The sequence below is a fragment of the Gopherus evgoodei genome, chromosome 1 (assembly GCF_007399415.2).
Source record: "Gopherus evgoodei ecotype Sinaloan lineage chromosome 1, rGopEvg1_v1.p, whole genome shotgun sequence".
Taxonomy (NCBI): Eukaryota; Metazoa; Chordata; order Testudines; family Testudinidae; genus Gopherus; species Gopherus evgoodei.
In genome coordinates, this window is record NC_044322.1 from 226,365,676 (window position 1) to 226,383,792 (window position 18,117).

General features: G+C 50.6%; 1 protein-coding gene across 1 annotated transcript in view; it reads left to right on the forward strand.

Moving 5' to 3' along the window:
- Positions 1-17,691, forward strand: part of TEAD4 (TEA domain transcription factor 4) — an 85,752-nt gene extending 68,061 nt beyond the window's left edge. The window contains exons 11-13 of the mRNA XM_030549054.1: positions 12,627-12,767; positions 14,259-14,411; positions 17,435-17,691. Coding sequence (XP_030404914.1) covers positions 12,627-12,767; positions 14,259-14,411; positions 17,435-17,548 — 408 coding nt within the window. The 3' untranslated portion in view covers positions 17,549-17,691. The remainder of the gene's footprint in view (positions 1-12,626; positions 12,768-14,258; positions 14,412-17,434) is intronic.
- The last annotated feature ends 426 nt before the right edge of the window (positions 17,692-18,117 follow it).

Here is an 18,117-nt window from a genome sequence, read left to right on the forward strand (position 1 = left end):
TGCCACAGTGCCCCATGGCAGTTGTAGTTCAGGTACCTCATACCCTCTTTCTGCTCTATGTGCCAGGCTCTCTGATCAGACTACATCTCCCATGGTGCCCTAGGGGCATTTCTTTTGTTGAGCAAACACAGTACATCATAGGAGATGTAGTTTGACTGGGAAACCTACTCCCATAGCAGAGAAGCGGAGCATGAGGGAGTAGAACTACAACTTCCATGAGGGCCTGTGGGAGCAGTTCCAAATAACTTTTTAGGTAGAGTGAGAGGTGGCCAGAATTGTCCAGGTTTTGGCAGAAAACTGAAAACTTTTTGGTTTTGGATGTTCTTTTTTGGACAAAAAGTCAAAATGTTCTGCAGAATCCAGATACCTCTTACCAAAAAAATAATTTAGTCAAAACCAATTTTTTTTCTGAAAAACAGATTCAATGGAAAATTTTCAGCCAATTCTGCTATGTAGCTCTGTTTTCAACTGCATCAACAATGCAACTTCATTGTCTTAGTTGCTGTGCGCTGCTAAGAAGCTACTGTATTCCTCCCCAGAGGAGGCAGCTTTTCAGTGGTGGGTAAAGCAATATCTGCATTATACAGTTGATAAAGTCCTTTTGGATGAAAAGTGTTCTATAAAAACAAGATACTGACCAAAATTTTCAAACTTGCCTGCCTAAAATTAGACCCCTAAATCCATATTTAGATACATGTCTGAGTGGATTGGTTTCCAGAGGTTCTGAGCGCCTGTTAATTTAAATGGCAATTGCATATGGTCAGTGCCTCTCAAAGTCAAGCTACTGATTTATTAAATTCTCATTTATTCATGTAATTCTGTTGCTGTAGCAGCCAGAAGCCCCAGTGATAGACAAGGGCCCTGTTGTGCTAGGTGCTGTCCAAACAGAGAAGAAAACAACAGTCCCTGCCCCAGTGAGCTTACAAGGATTCAAAGCCTAAGTTAAACACCCAAGTTTGGGAATTTTGACCATTATCAGCAACGGCTGGCTCTAGTGAGAGAGATCTGTGCCCATATTCATTCATTAGTTTTTTAGCTTTCAGATGTCAAACGCATATTTTGTTTAAAACTTTAGCACTCCCAGCTCACACACCTCTTTGATGAATTCAGCCTTTGGAGCCCGAGGGACAATGAACTGACCCTTGGTCTTGGATTGACAGCTTATGAAGAGCGGCTCCGTGACATTTCTCCATGCTCTGAGCGCATTCCAGCACATGACAATGAATATGAGACATTAGCCTCCTAACACATGGGCAGTGGCAGCCCTGCTCTTTTCCAGTGTAATGTTATCTCTCGCACCTGTTACTTGGCTCGTCCCCTGAACCTCCTGCTACACACATGTTTATTAATAGCACGAGAGGGGGAGGGTTCTTGTGGCTTCACACGCCATTGGAATGGAGCACTCACAGTGTAAAACTTAGAGGGGGTGGCGTATGAGTCCAGGGGCCACATGAGGGCAGGAGGGGAGCAGGGCGGGGGGAGATGGAAAGAAAGTGAGAGACTGGGAGTTCCATGTGGGCAATCAGAGTCCAGCACTGCCCAAAGCAGCTGTCTGCATAGGTAAACCACCTGCTGCCATTCAAGGGTTAATTTAAAGCACACAGAGCATTCTGATTCAGAACTAGGTGCAGCTGAGGAATTGCCCAAAGGGCTGATTGAAGACGTTTCCTAAACCAATGATAAATAAGCATAATAATCTCTTCACGTCAGCAATAGGAAAGCCTAGAAACCAATCAAATTGTTTGGTTCTTTCTTTTCATGAAGTGAATTAAACACTCATAGAAGGGGCTGGAGGGGACGACTGGAGACTGAAATTCTCTGCTTTCCCACAGAACAAAGCAGCAGCACTGCACGCTTCCCCACGCACACTGCCCTGCCCACCAGTGTGCCTGAAATCTGCACCTGGCAGGTACTGCCTGGAGGGGATGAGAGGCCAATTCAGTTTCTAAGTCCATTCTGTCCTTGGCCTCTCTAATTGCCATTGCAGATAGCAAACAAGGCAGCAATTAGTGATGAAGATTTTTATGATGTTTGCACCTTTCACTGAGAATGGAACTGAGAACCCCAATTAAGTTCCCATGGGCTAAGGACTCATAACAAGACTGCACAGACTTTTAACAGCTGTTCTATTCTAACAAGAGACTTCGTAAAAATGCACTTTCTCCAGCCAATTTGCTTGCCATGTGCATTCAGCAGCATAGGAATTGTTTGTTGGCAGAGGGAGCTGTGTCGAAGAGCAGGGGCAGCTGTCCTCCAGTTGTCAAAGTGGCACAGAGTCTTTCAGTCTTGTTGAACTCTTCTCTGCTCCTGGATTCCCAGATATCGCTAGTGGCTGGAAATGCCTTCTGTCACCTTTGGCTAGTCAAAATCCTCCCCCTTTCCTCTCAGATATGGATCTAGCCATCAAGGCCCAAGTTTTACCTTCTCCAAGCCAGGCTATTGTTTTGCGTGGAACCTACCATGGTGACCATCCGTAAACTGCAGCTGATGCGTATTCCATAGGATAGGAATAGGGCTGCGGATAGGGTTGCCAACTTTCTAACCACACAAAACTGAATACCCTTGCCCTGCGCCCTGCCCCACCCCTTCTCCAAGGCCCCTCCCCCCACTAACTCCATCCACCCTCCCTCTGTCCCCCACCCTCACTCACTTTCACCAGGCTGGGGCAGGAGGTTGGGTGTGGGAGGGAGTGAGGGCTCCGGCTGGGGATGTGGGCTCTGGGGTGGGGCTGAGGATGAGTCGTTTGGGGCATGGGGGGGCTCTGGGCTGAGGCAGGGGGTTGGGGTTTGGGAAGGAGTGAGGGCTCCAGCTGGGGATGTGGGCTCTGGGGTGGGGCTGGGGATGAGGGGCTTGGGTGCAGGAGGGGGCTCTGGGTTGGGGCCGAGTGGTTTGGAGTGAGGGAAGGGGGTGTGGGATGCAGGCTCTGGGAGGGAGTTTTGGTGCAGGGAGGCTCAGGGCTGGGGCAGGGTGTTGGGGTGTTGGAGGGGGTGTGAGGTGCGGGCTCTGGAAAGGAGTTAAGGTGCAGGAGGGGTTCCAACCTAGGGCAGGGTGTTGGGGTGCAGGAAGGGATTCAGAGTGCAGGCTCTGGCTGGGCATTACTTACTTTAGGCAGCTCCTGAAAGTGGCTGGCATGTCTGGCTCTTAGGCAGAGGGAGGCATGACCAGGCAGCTCTGCATGCTGCCCACCCCAGCAGGCGCCACTTCCGCAGCTCCCATTGGCCATGGTTCCCAGCCAATGGGAACTGCAAAGCCAGCGCTTGGGTAGAGGGAGCAGCTTGCAGAGCCCCTGCAGCCGCACCTGCACCTAGGAGCGGGACATGCCAGCTGCTTCCAGGAGCCACGTGGAGCCAGGGCAGTGAGGGAGCCTGCCTTAGCCCCGCTGCACTGCCAACCAAACTTTTAATGGCCCGGTCAGCAGTGCTGACTGGAGCTGCCAGGGTACCTTTTCGATTGGGCATTCCAGTCGAAAACCAGACACCTGACAACCCTCGCTTTGGAAGAGGAAATCCTGTCGCTCCTTAGCTCTGTTGGGACTAGCAGCTGGAGACCAGTGCATGGTAGGAGCCCCCAGCCCTGCCACTCCCCCTTCCCTACAATAGCTAGATTTCATACCAGGACTCCACACTTTGCATTAGCTGTCATTTAAATTCTGGGTCCAATTCACAGTCCCGTGCCTTGCTTTCAAAGCCCCAAGGGGGAGGAGGTCTGTCTTGGAGACCACCATTTCCTCAGTGGCAATTAGCAGTGACGCATTGGGTGGGGCTAATGGGACCAGAGCTAGTATCCTATCAGTGGACGGCCGTCAACTGTAAATCCCACTCCCACTGAAGATCAGACTGAGCCAGAGTCCTGGCACCCTTAGGGCACAATACAGGACCTGACTTTCTGTGCAGGCTTTTTCTGCGTGGGGTTGCAGAGGTTAAGTGATGTGCTGCAACTCTTATAGGCTGTTCGCAGCACAGCTGCCGAAAGAACCCAGATCTCTGGTATGGAAGATCCATTCTTATCCACTGCAGAGTAGTGCCTCTCAAACAAGTTGCTTCAAACCTCCATATGTGATTATGCATGTGGTGAAATGAGGCAAATGAAACTTGCCCACCTTTGTAAAGCCCTTGACGATCAACAGGTGATAATACGGTATAGACGTACAAAGCAGCTAGTATTTTTAGTCACCTTTTGCAAATAGGGTAATGAAGGCACTGAGAGGGTAACTCACTTGACCGTTAGGCACTCTGTCTCGCCGTAGGGTTAGATGAAGGATGAGGAGCCAAGAAACCTAGGTTCTTGTCCCAGGTCTGACACTTTTTTGCCGTGAGATCTTAAAGAAGTCTCTTAGCATTCCTGTTTCCCCATTGGTAAAGTGAGGACATCAATACCTATCCACTGAGGTGTGGTGAAGATTAATTAGCTCAATTTAAATAATAATTAGTATAATCCGCCTCCTGCTTGGAGGATCAGAGAGCCCTGCCAGAGTAAATCTAACATCTCTGTCCTAGGCCTGACATCTGGTGCAGAGCCGGGGATGGGAGAGTCACATGAGCAGGAAGAAATAGGAGAGCCTGGGGCTGTTGGGCACTAACCTTTTCCTTAGAGGAAGAAACTGCTCTAAAATGGAAAGGAGAGAGGAGGCCCCAGTGTAGCAGTGAGGCTTTCAGTTCTGCTGGAGGGGATGCTGGAAAGTCTGGACCTGGAGGGGACAAGGTCGGGCTCTGCACATCAGACTTGAGATCTTTAAAGTCCCTGGGAACTGATTCAAACCATGTGGTAGGTACACACAGTGTGAGTCCCTTGATCTTTCCTATCCTGCAACAAGCCCGTATCTTCTCTTTCAGCTAGAGCAGCGGTTCTCAAATTGTGGGTTGGAACCCCGAAGTGGGTCACAACCCCATTTTAATGGGGTCATTAGGACTAGCTTAGACTTGCTGGGGCCCGGCACCGAAGCCAAAGCCCGCGCCCCACCTCCTGCGGCAGAAACCGAAGCCCGAGGGCTTCAGCCTTGGGTGGTGGGGCTCAAGTTACAGGCCCCCTGCCTGGGGCTGAAGCCCTTTGGCCTTGGCCCCCTGCCCGGGGCGGCAGGGCTTGGGTGGGCTCAGGCTTCAGCCCCCCACAGGGCTGGTGCAAGGAAGTTTCGCACCCTAGGTGAAACTTTTACCTTGCACCCCCTCCAGCTAACCTTGCCCCCCCCACGGCAGCTAACTCAGCCCCCCACCCGGGGAGCCCCCCCCTACAGCAGCTATCCCCCCCTACAGCAGCTAACCTCTCTCCCCCCCGTCCCCCCATGGCAGCTAATCCTGCCTGGGGAGACTTCTCCGCCCTCCCCCGGCAGGTATCCCTGCCTCAGGAGACTTCCCCCCTCCCCCCCCCCGCCAGCTAACCCTGCTTGGGATAACTTCCCCCCTTCGCCCCCCCCCACCAGCTAACCCTGCCTGGGGAGACTTCCCCCCTTCGCCACCCCCCCGCCAGCTAACCCTGCCTGGGGAGACTTCCCCCCTTTGCCCCCCCCCCCCCGCCAGCTAACCCTGCCTGGGGAGACTTCCCCCCTTCGCCCCCACCCCCGGCAGCTAACCCTGCCTGGGGAGACTTTCCCCCTCCCCCCCATGCCAGCTAACCCTGCCTGGGGAGACTTCCCCCCTTCGCCCCCCCCCCGCCAGCTAACCCTGCCTGGGGAGACTTCCCCCCTTCGCCCCCACCCCCGGCAGCTAACCCTGCCTGGGGAGACTTTCCCCTGCCCCCTCCCACCAGCTAACCCTGCCTGGGGAGACTTTCCCCCTCCCCCCCGCCAGCTAACCCTGCCTGGGGAGACTTCCCCCCTTCGCCCCCCCCCGGCAGCTAACCCTGCCTGGGGAGACTTCCCCCCTTCTTTCCCCACCCCCCGGGCAGCTAACCCTGCCTGGGGAGACATCCCCCCTTCTCCCGGAAGCTAACCCTGCCTGGGTAGCCCGCCCCAGCTCACCTCGGCTCCGCCTCCAGCTGCTCTAATTCTCCTCCCTGCCCAGGCTTGCGGGGCTGATTGGAGGAGACTTAGAGCTGGGCTGTGTGCTCAGTGGAGGAGGCAGAGTGGAGGTGAGCTGGGGCAGGGAGCGGTTCCCCCTGTGCCCCCCCCCCTCGTTATTGTGGGCAACTCTCTCCGCGCGCCCCCCCACCCAGCTCACCTCCACCTCCTTGCCTGAGGGGACTTTTAGGCGCCCCCAACCATTAGGCGCCCTAGGCGGCTGCCTAGTTTGCCTAAATGGCTGCACCAGCCCTGGCCCCCCACCCTCGTTGGGGTCTTGTAGTAATTATTGTTGTCAGAAGAGGGCATAGGCGCCAACTTCTCCTGGCGCCGCTGGGTGCTCATGTCCCCTGGCCCCGCCCTGACTCCACCCCTGCCCTGCCCCTTCCCCACCCCCATTCTTACCCCTTCCCCAAAGTCCCTGACCCAACTCTGCCCTCCCTGCTCCTATTGGATTCCTTCCCCAAATCCCTGCCCTGGCCCTGGCTCTTCCACACCTCCTCCGCTGAGCGTGCCGCATTCCCGCTCCTACCCCCACCCTCCCACAGCTTGTTACGCCATGAAACAGCTGTTTTCCTGGGGCAAGTGCCTGGAGGAGAAGTGGGGAAGGCGCGCTCGGGGCGGAGGCAGAGGTGAGCTGGGCCAGGGCAGGGAGGCATCCACTAATTTTTCCCTGTGGAAGCTCCAGCCCCGGAGCCCCCACGGAGTTAGCGCCTATGGAAAGGGATCATGGTGCAATGAAGTTTGAGAACCCCTGAGCTAGAGCATCTCTTTTAGAAATATTTTCAAACTGTACCTTAAAAACTGAAGCTCTTTTGGACATTAAAAAGCCCATGGTGCAGTAGGATTTTGTCCTGGGGTCATCCTACATAGTTTTCCTACTACAATATTATGCAGCATTTTATGTGCTAGTTCACTGTGGCCTTCAATCCCAGAGGGCTCTGAAAGTCCATGGTGTTCTGGTCTATGGGCCGGGAGCTAAGTTCCCGGTAAGCTGCTCAGCAGCCTATTTAGCGCCGTGCAGGTGTTCAGGGAACCCACTCAGGGACCTGCTGTTGCTGGGGGAGGAGCGCCCTTCTCCTGGTCCCAACTTAGCCTGGCCTCCAACCTGCCATTGCCTGAACCTCCCCTGGCCCCAATTCTACTGCGTCCTGGGCTGGGGCGCCCCTGCCCTGGCCTGAACCCAGCCTCGGCCTGGACCTGCCAGGGCTGGGGATGGGGCACCTATCCTGTGGCCCCAGCCCTGGCGCTGCCAAGGCAGAGAAAGGTGCTTCTCTCCCCCAGCCCAGGTGCTGCTGCGGGGAGAGAGAGCTGTGGGGAGTCCTCTCTCCCCACCATAGCCCCAGAGCACCCTTCTGCATCCCAAACCCCTCATCTCCTGCCCCACACTAGAGCCCGCACCCCCAGCCAGAGCCCTCAAACCCCTGAACCCCCTCCCACACTCCGAACCCCTCAGCCCCACCCCGCCACATGAATTTTGTTACGTGCACCAGTATGAATGTGATGTGACACTCATCACCTCCATAAGTGATGCACATAACAAAATTCATTCTGCACACGGGTGGGAAAAATTAGAGGGAACACTGGCCTGGAGGTTCAAAGGTGACTAACGGAGATAGGTGCTCAACTTCTATTGATTTTCAGTGGGAGTTGTGTGCTTAACTGCCAAAAGCCTCTATGAAAATCCCAGCTGTAGTGTGCAAAGTTCATGGGGTTGAAAAGTGCCGAATAAACATAAAATCTCACTGGATTATAGGTGGTTACTTCATTCACAGCTATACCCATTCGTAAGACGACCCCCTTCTCTGGTGCTTCCTTTTTTTACTAAAAAAAATTTGGTTTATGAACAAATATATACAGTATATCCTATAAAACACTGGAGTCTCTCAAAATGAGACAGACCATTCTGACAATGAAATGAGTTACAGAACATATAGAAGAATAAAGAAACATTTAAAGATGTTATGTCTGTTGAAGGTTTTGGTAATAACTATGCGTTTATATTGTATAATTTGAGGAATGTTGTGTGACTGTAGCCAAAAACTGTATTACAAAGCATACTTATATGGGGCAGAGCAATGGTTGCATATTCTTAACTCTGACATTTCTTGACTCTTGGGTGCCCAACCATGCAACCTTCCTGTTCTACTAATATAGATTTTTTTTTTCACTGACTTGATCTTTGTTCACCTAGGATTGTGGGTGGAGACTACAGCTGCTAGGCTAAAATTCAGACCCGTAGCCACTGTACTTCATCAAAGCTTGCCATAAACTCATCTGTCATTTGGTCCTGAGTATGTGCTGTGACAGATGGACAATATCCTGTAATATCCTGAATAAACCTTATGGAATTAAGATAAACTTTATTGCAGGGGTGGCCAAACTTACTGATCCTCCGAGCTGCATATGATAATTTTCAGATGTTTGAGAGCCGGACCCGTCTGCCAGGGCTTGGGGCATCAGTCCCGCTCCTGTGGAAGCCCCGAGCCCCAGCAGGCACCTCCTGAGAAGCTGAAGCCCCGAGCCTCCCTCCCTGTAAGGCAGAAGCCCCTAGCCCCACCATCCTGCCGCAGGGCAGAAGCCCTGAGCTCCCCCTGCCCCAGTCTGGTAGGTGGAGAATGTGGGGTGGGGCAGGGGCTCCATGAGCCGAACTTTAACTGTAAAAGATCTGCAGTTTGGTCACCTCTGCTTTACTGAGTTAAATTAGATCTCACTGAAGTAGGGTTAATACCTTCAGGGTCTAGTGTATTAAAAATGCAGTGGTCTGTGTGTTGTTGTGAAATTACATGTATTTCCATGGGGAGGGTAAAGCAGGGAGAGATTAGGCAAATTCACCGAGGTTATGACATCTCCAGAGAAGCCATCTCCCTGGAAAGGTGCGCATATGCTAGTTCAAACTGGATTCTCCAGGGATCGACAGACAAAGGAAAGGTTTGGGTAAATAGCCTGGTTTTTAACTGGCTGAAGGCCTTTTTCCTGATCCAGCAAATGGACAGGACACCTGGTCCATGGAGGGCCCCAATCCTTAAGGCAGTGGTTTGGTCCACGGAACTATGTCTCAGGAGTCTGCGAAAGACTTAGACTGAAAATTGACTGAACAGAATTTAACTATATACACTGACAATAGATGCCCAAAGGGGTCTCCAAATAAAAAGGTTGAGAACCACTGCCTATGGGTAGAGTGGAAGGACTGGGCCTACTAAGGTCCCAGAAGACTGGGCACTTGTTTTATACTGAAGCTGTGATGAACTTGTAACCACAAAGAAACCCCTTGGGTGGGGCTTTGAAGGACTGCTCCTACCAAAATCTATGTTAGAGTTGGGGTTAACTCTGGTAAGCTTATTAGCATGTGTAGTGGTTCTTTTATTGTTTCTAATATGTTTTTTTAATATGCTTTTTACCTTAAGAATAAAGTAGGCTTATTTAAGAAGTGCTGTCTGTGGTACCTTATAACTGTGGCAATTACACCTGTTAACCGTCTGTGAGGAGAAAGCGAAGAGGCGTCCTTGGGCAGCCTGTCTGTGCTGGGAATCAACCAGTGCAGGCAGGGAGCTGTGAAGCCTGGGCATACTCTGGTCAGGAGGGAGAGAGATGTGAGTTTCCATCCAGAAAGGCATTGGCTGGGGAGCTGGAAGCCTGTGAGTGGGTGCCTTTGCTAGACCACTAAGGGGAAATACAGGGGCAGCTGCTCTGAACTTGCGACATGTGCTCTGGGAAAATGGATGGTGATTGGATTTCACCGGCTTGTTGGCTCAGCTTTCAATGGCATCACGTATTTACCTGAGCCCAACAGTTTTCCTGAAGGCAGAAATCGCCAGGTACCCGTTGCATACAGCACATTGCAGCCTATGCAGATGCAGAGGGAGGCAGCAGGGATGGGGCAATGGAGCTGACGTGCTAAGTGGGAAATGGAAATTGGACTTGGTGAAATAAATGGTAGGGTTGATTGCATTTCCTCCTTCTCCTTGCCCTCCATGTGCCTGAAGCAGTACATTAACCAGCAGGGGAATGAGATTGGATTGAAATGCTGTACTTTTCTACATGGCTTCCTGCTAATGTTGTTAGTGTCATCATTGGCAAAGCGATGAATTCTTCTGTGGCGTTGGCCCCAGCATTTGGTGGGGACCAGCACCTGCTGGCCACTTGGTAGCACAGAGTCCTTGTCTGCCCCAGCCAGCTTGTGCTCCCGGGCTTCCAATTTTGGAGCTAAAATTTTAACTTCTTGGAAATGGTAATAAAGTGGCACTACCATCTCTTGCGGGAGGCCTCAGAGAAGGATTCATATAGCATCTCTCCTGGTAGAGAAGAGATGGGACTTGTGATGAACAGGACAAGGATTCTTTATTGTGGTTGCCAGACATGCAGACAGACCAGGTTCTTGGCTCTCTAACTCAGGGGTAGGCAAATTTTTTGGCCTGAGGGCCACATTGGGGTTCCAAAACTGTATGGAGGGCCAGGTAGGGAAGGCTGTGCCTCCCCAAACAGCCTGGCCCCCTCCCACTTCCTGCCCCCTAGCTGCCCCCATCAGAACCCTTGACCCATCCAGGCCCCCCACTCCTTGTCCCCTGACTGCCCCAAGCCCTACCCACACCACCATCACCTGACAGGCCCCCCTGGAATCACACCTATCCAACCCCCCTATCCCCTGATACTCCCAAACCTCTGCCCCATCCAACCGCCCTCTGCTCCCTGTCCCCTGACTGTCCCCCGGGATCCCTTTCCCCTTAGCCAACCCCTGTGCCCCCTGCCCCCTTACCATGCCACTCAGAGCAGCAGGACTGGTAGCCGTGCTGCCCAGCTGGAGCCAGCCACGCCGCCGTGCTGCCCGGCAGGAGCTTGCAGCCCCATCACCCAGAGTGCTGGCAGCATGGTGAGCTGAGGCTGTGGGGAAGGGGGCACAGCAGGGGAGGTGCTGGGGGCGAGCCTCCCCAGGCAGGATCTCAAGGGCTGGGCAGGACGGTCCTGCGGGTTAGATGTGGCCCGCGGGCTGTAGTTTGCCCACCTAGCTCTAACTCCTAGCCTGAGTAACACAGCCAGTGCAGTCTCGCCTATATCTGGGCCTGGCCACAGCAGTCATGGAAGAACCTGCTGACTTTGTTAGGCCTGGTCTACACTGGCAGGGGGATCAATCTAAGATACGCAACTTCAGCTACGAGAATAGCGTAGCTGAAGTCAACGTATCTTAGTTTGATTTACCTCCCGTGCTCACGGCGCGGGATCAGCGGCTGTGGTTCCCCCATCGATTCTGCTTCCGCCTCTCGCCGTGGTGGAGTTCCAGAGTCGACGGGAGCACGTTTGGGGATTGATTTTTTGCGTCTAGACGAGATGCGATAAATCGATCCCTGATAGATCAATCACTACCCGCCGATCCGGCGGGTAGTGTGGACGTACTCTTACAGTACTAAGACTCTGTCCACACTGTGATCCCACCTTAGCTCTAGCTCTGTTTAAACATAGTGTAAGGAGGATGGTGATCAATTGTTCTCCGTGTCCACCGTCGCCAAGGGTAGGACAAGAAATAATCAGCTTAGTTTGCAGCAAAGGAGATTTAGGTTGGATGTTAGGAAAAACTTTCCAACTGTAAAGATAGTTAAGCACTGGGGAGGCTGTGGGATCCCAGTCCTTTGATACCAAGAAGAGGTTAGACTAATGCCTCTTAGGGACAGTCTAGGTATCTTAATCCTACCTCAGCATGGGGAGATGCACTGGCTGACCTCATGAGGTCTCTTCTAGCCCTATATTTCTGTGATTCTATGGATTTTCTTAACAGGATTCTAGCAGGTTTCTCTGACCAATGTGGCCATGGAGTTTTTTTCTGAGAATCACACTAGCTACGCTGTACAGTGGGCTCTCCCAGCGTCTAGTCTAGAGCATGGTTCCATAAGGAGGTTCTTGAATAAAAATCTCAGCTGGAGGTCAGGAAAACCAGGCTAGAACTGTGTTCCTGGTACACTGGTTCTAGACACACTGTCAACATGGCCCTAGAGTCCACTGTCCCAGAAGCATAAGCAGATTTTCTTCCTCATTTCCCTTAACCCTGCAAGGGGATAGTACAGATTGAACCAGCGCATAGGAATCGGAGGAAAGGTAATATAGTAAATTAGCACCTGGTCACATCAGGCACTGAGGAATTTGAGGCCCTCTGTTCTCTTATTTCATTAAGGTGAATAAACTAAATGCCTTTTTCTGTTGCTTTGTTTTTTGCAAGGCATTTGTAAACTTTTCTTTTTGTTGTTCAGGATAGAATATAAGGCTAGTATGACGCCTGGTGGTAGTAGTATAGCACGACATCTTCAAACTTAGGGCCCTAATGATAGCTTGTGCACTTAAGTTAAGCCCACAAATATCTATTTCAAGACCCTAAATAGGGATTTAAGTGTCAAAATTAGAATTTAGATGCCTAACTTTAGGCATCCAAATTTGAAAAGGTGTCCCATGCCCGGATTTCCTCCACTTCTTGGGCACACATGTTGATCTGCTTTGGCAGCTTGATTTCCCCTCTCCCTGACCCCAAAAAACAAAAGCCTGAGGCCAGAGGAGAACCCTTTCCGTGGGTGGTGTGTCTGATGCTGATGACGCAAAACTAATGAGCTACTTGGTAATCGCTTACTATCCTTGTCTTTTTTTCCTGAAGGCTGATTTGAACACCAACATTGAAGATGAATCCAGATCTTTCTATGGTGTTTCCAGCCAATATGAAAGCCGAGAAAACATGATCATTACCTGCTCCACTAAAGTGTGCTCCTTCGGAAAGCAGGTGGTGGAGAAAGTGGAGGTAGGAAAAGAAGGCTGCAGAGCCCTGAGTACAGAGTACTCGAGTGCAATTCAGCCCTTGCATGTAGTCACAAACCCCACCTGTGCCTCTGAGGGCAGAAAGTACCCACTTGTCAGGGAGGTGGCTTGGAAAAGGTTGAAAATCAGGAAGCATCAGTCTAGTGTAGTGTGTCAGACACGTGGGGATGGGCCTGATCCTGGCTGTAGTGTTGCCCTCTCACACGTCTTGCAACATTTGATGTTTTTTCTTAAAGCGCCAGCTCCTGGAGTCCAGTGATTGAGAGAGACTCAGCTTTCATTGTCTTAAACAATGATGTTCCCATCCCTCATAGTTGAGGAGAAAAGCTTGAAAATGTGACCACTCGGGGCTCACAAACCAGAAGGCAAATAGGAAGATCCTCACATTTATTATTATTGTTATAGATTCATGATTTTTAAGCCAGTCTTTTGTGATTTTTGGGGCCTGAGTCAGGATTTTTAAACACATGGCTCTAGCCTGCTCAGTGTGTTCAGCTGGCCTGCAGGATGATTCTCAACAACAGATAGAATATATAGACAGAGGAAGTTTCTATACCTTATGTTTACAAAGATAAACCTGCTCCTCATATAACAGCAAGCTCTGACAGGAATAGGTACTACACCTTTTTAAAAATGCAGCCAGAACTGCTGCTCTTCACCATGTCTACTGAAATCAAGAGCAAATCTCTGGCTAGGAGCCAATCCACTGCTCGGGAGTCAGCAGAGGTTGGGAGCCTCGTGGCAATCTCAAAAGAGGGAACAAGAAGCAGCACCTCCTCCTCTGAATTAGTGTTGCAATGGGGGTGCTGGCACATGGGAGGAGAGATAGGATTCTAATGGGAAAACAAGTTGAAGGCATATGGGGAATGAAGAGGATTGCTAAGAAGTGATGACCTCCCCTGTCACTTCAGTTTGGGGGAAGTTTATATGTATTGGAGCTAAAATGTGATAGTAATGAAAGAGCTTCTCAAATGTTTAATCCCCACTTGCTAATCTGGGGCAGTGTGGTTTGGTAGGTAGAGAACTGGACTAGGACTCAGAGTGTATATTCCCAGATATGCCATTGCCTTGATGTGTGATCTCAGGCAAGTCACAGCCTCTGTGTGCCTCACTTTCTCCATCAGTGAAATGGGAATAATGCTACCGATCTATCTCACAGAGGCATTGGGAAGCTTAAATCATTAATAGTAGCAAAGTACCCTGTGGACCTTAGCTCGAAGGTGCTATAATAGTGCAAACTGTTCTTATTACCACAGTAGATATGTTCCTTTGTTTTTCTTTAAATAATCAAAGCAGGAGAAAATTGAGAGCTCAGGGAAAGCTACTTCAGAGTGGATGATTGTAAGGAATGATGAATGAGCTAATGTTAGTAAAGCAATGTGAAAATTCAAGTGGTAATTATTATTTTAACTATCAGTAACATTAATGAAAACAGTGGTGACCCTGTGTGCACCTTTTCTCTTTTACACTATAGACGGAGTACGCACACTATGAAAATGGACACTATTCCTATCGCATCCACCGCTCCCCTCTATGTGAATACATGATTAATTTCATCCATAAACTCAAACATCTCCCAGAGAAATACATGATGAACAGCGTGCTGGAGAACTTTACTATTTTACAGGTGGGGGGCACTGAATTGTTTTTATTGTTGCCTTGAAATATTTAAGCCATATCCAAGAGTCCCCAGCTGTGAGTCAAATAAGATTTCCACGTACAGCTCAATAGTTAATTTTATTTAGTGTCAGTTGCACCTCAGCACCCCTTACAGAGCTATGCAGAGTGCAGTTATTCAGATAAATAGGATCAGGAACACAGGGAGAAGAATGAGAGGCATGGGCAATGGAGAGAAAGGAGAGATGAAGAAAGTTTGAAAAGGGAGAGTTGATGAGGCCAAAAAGCTGTGCCAGGTGTAAAGGCAGAAGTTGCAATAAAGAAGACAATTGTATCAACAATAGACAGAGGGTGAAATAATTGTCCCTGCTCTGGCCCCTTTACACCATTTAAGAGGGCCAGCGCATCATAAAAAAGTCCTCAAAGCCCTGGATGTGACTGGGGGAAGACTACTCCAGTTCAGGCACTGCAGAAGACAGCTATAAAGCTGCCTTCCCAGGACCCATCCGAAATCCTGGCATAAAGGGCAGGACATAAGGGGTGTGTTGCTGCAGAGATTCCATGCAGCACTGGAAGGCAAGCTGTGAGTTGGGAGGTTGCCATAACTTAGCCTCCCAGGGCTGTCCAAATTACACTTGGGCCCTTTCCAGCCCGTGGCGCAGCCAAGAATTAGGAGGGTGGTTTAAAGCCACCCTGGACTGTGAGTTCTGTCCTGTGCCTCTTTAAGGCACAGCATGGATTCTCACTCACTGGATCTGTAAAGGACAGTCCTGTGACTAATGCACAATATTGGGAATCTGGAGGCCTGGGTTTTGTTCCTGGCTTTGCCCTGGAAATCCTGTGACCTTGGTCAAGTCACATCACCCCTCTGTAGCTTAGTTTCCTTATCTCTGGGACAGGGCTAGTGCCATTTCTCTACCTCACAGGGCCTTGTGAAGCTTTAGTCCTTCATATTTGTATCGAGCTTTTAGATCCTTGGAGGAAAGGTGCTTGCTGAGTAAATGCCAAGTGTTACAGATGAGGCTGAGCAAAGAAAGGAGGTGGGGCAGCGGAGAGAGACACGGTCTGTGTGCTATAGTTCATGCTGACGAGCACTTTCCAGTGCACCTCCTTCCACAGCCTTGCCCAGTGCCCCTGTAAACCTACAGATGAACTTGCCCTATTGTCATACCTGCTCATCTCGTTTCCTTCCCACAGGGTTTTACAGTTGTAGGTACTCCCCCACCTCCCATCACAGACAGCTGTATCTCACCTAGGCCAATAAAGCCTTTCACATCCTGCACTCAGGGTACCCGGGGGGTGGGGGCAAATGGGGCAATTTGCCCCTGGCCCCGCAGGGGCCCCACAAGCCCTAGTCTGGTGACGGTCCGGGTCTTCGGCAGCATTTTGGCGGCGGGGGGCCCTTCAGTGCTGCCGAAGACGTGGAGTGACTGAAGGGCCCCCCACCGCCGAAATGCCGCCGAAGACCCAGACCGCTGCCAGGTGAGTACAAGCGCCACAGCTCCCCTGCTTTGCCCCAGGCCCCCTGAATCCTCTGGGCGGCCCTGCCTGCACTGGTAATCCTACAGCCTTGGGTCCTGGAGTGCAGTCTGAGAATTTTCCATCCTCCCCACCTTCTTCCACTTGAGCGTGAGGGGTCTCTCTTGGGACAAGGTGCTTTAGCCCTTTGGTTCCTGGGGCCAAATTCAGAAGCAAGTCTCAGTAAATTCTTCCAGCCCCCTCCTGTGTTTTTCACCAGCTTAGAGTCCCTCCAGATGTAGTCTCCTATGTACCATCATGTAATCCATGCCCTGCCTTATGCAACACCTCTGAATTTGGCTTGCTGAGGCTACAGGAGTCTATTTGGCTGCTATCTCCCTGGAGCACTTGGAAGGGGTCAACGGGATGCCCCCTTCCAGACTAGAGCCTGGCCACTTCCCATCTCTGAATCTCAGACAGAGGACAATGGTTAGTTCAACCATAAGGCACAAAAATAAAACAGAACACAACAAAATCAGCTAAAAAATTCACAAATTAATAAATGAGCTCCTTCCCTCCTGGAGCATTGTCTCCAGGAGTGGCCTAGCTCCTGGTATAGGTTCAATAGCAGTTCAGCATGGGGGTGGTGACCATGTACTGTGACATCTGCCAGTGTGAGGATTTAGCCTCTGACCCTCCTGGCTCCTCCCGCAGGACAGAATGGGGCAAAGGTCTCTGTAGAACATAGCCACTAAGGGAGCTGTGCTGGGAACTGCAGGATGCATACAACAGAGAGTGATTCTGTAGCGTAGCTGAGATTATTGAGGGTCTGGGATGGGGGAGGGGTTGATGCAGTAAGAAAAGTAACAAGCAGGAGGCTGTAAGAATGTGTAAATTCAAGTAAGCAATTCCCAGGCACCTTCGGCTTACATCTTCTTGGTGTGTAAGTTAAACTCATTCAGCCTCACTTACCCCCATTCATCCACCAGTAACTGGGCATTGGGAGGTATAAGGGAGTCGATCTTACATCTCAACTGTGAATTAGACTCCAAGTCCTGGTGTCCCCTCCTACGGCACTCCACAAGCTGCTAAGAGCCCTCTTTTACTGGCATCTTTCCATTCAGCACCCTCTCAGTGCTGGGGAATTCTCAGCCTAACTCATCCTTCCGCAAGGGAACAGTGACATCTGCTGCCTCCAAGGACACATGGCTGCTCACTGCTCCCAGTCCTGACAAGACTTTTCCCCCTTGCTTGGTGAGTGCTTATTATTCACTGACCAGATATTTCCATTCTCTGTGGTCCTGAGGACGCTTCTCCTCCTGTACTTCCACTGCATCTCAGTCCTCACGTTGTGAGAAAGTCGTCCCCCCCTCGTTGGTACCAAGCAGATGTCTCATTACTGGTGTTTGGAGACAGACCCAGTTGGGGGTGTCATTGCTAAACTGTGTATCTTTCCTGTTGTTCATTCTGTGGATTATGTTTAACACTAGATACATTTAAAGGTGTTAGAATATTTACGGGTTGAGACAGAAAAAATAGCACTTGCTTTCTTGCCTTCCTTTCTCACCTGTCTAGGTTGTGACGAACAGGGACACTCAAGAGACCTTGCTGTGCATAGCATATGTTTTTGAGGTGTCAGCTAGTGAACATGGTGCCCAGCATCACATCTACCGGCTGGTGAAGGACTAGAGATTCTCTGCCCAGGAACTGCCTCCGTGAATGTATATCTGAGTGAAACTCCCGTGCCTAACCCCCAATACCAATCCGAAAAATAAACTGCAGACGTGGTGTATTTTCAGAAAAGAATCTTCGAGCTAGTTTGTGATTGAAAGCATGAAATAGTTCAGTGTCATGGGCTTGTGTAAATGGGGGAAAAGACTTGAAACCAAAGAAACTGAAAAACAAGTACACAACTTCACACCACACTAACTGCCCCTTTGGGTTTCATGTTATTTGGGGCAACCAGGCCTCGGAGCAGTTCAGGGATAATAGGATGCAGATGTATATCATACACGCGCTCATATTCAGAGACATACAGTCACATGTAGATGTGCACCTGCATGCTTGCACACAATCTCATGTGCTGGGTCACAAGCACAAGTTGAGTCCTATGTACGCACATGCTTGGTCATGTACACATACACACTGTCATGTATGTATTCACAGGTCCACAGGCCTGCACTCCAGGCCAGCACACTTGCCCAGACACACACTTGCCCAGTTGGATGCAAGAATACAAATGTGTACAATAGATGTGC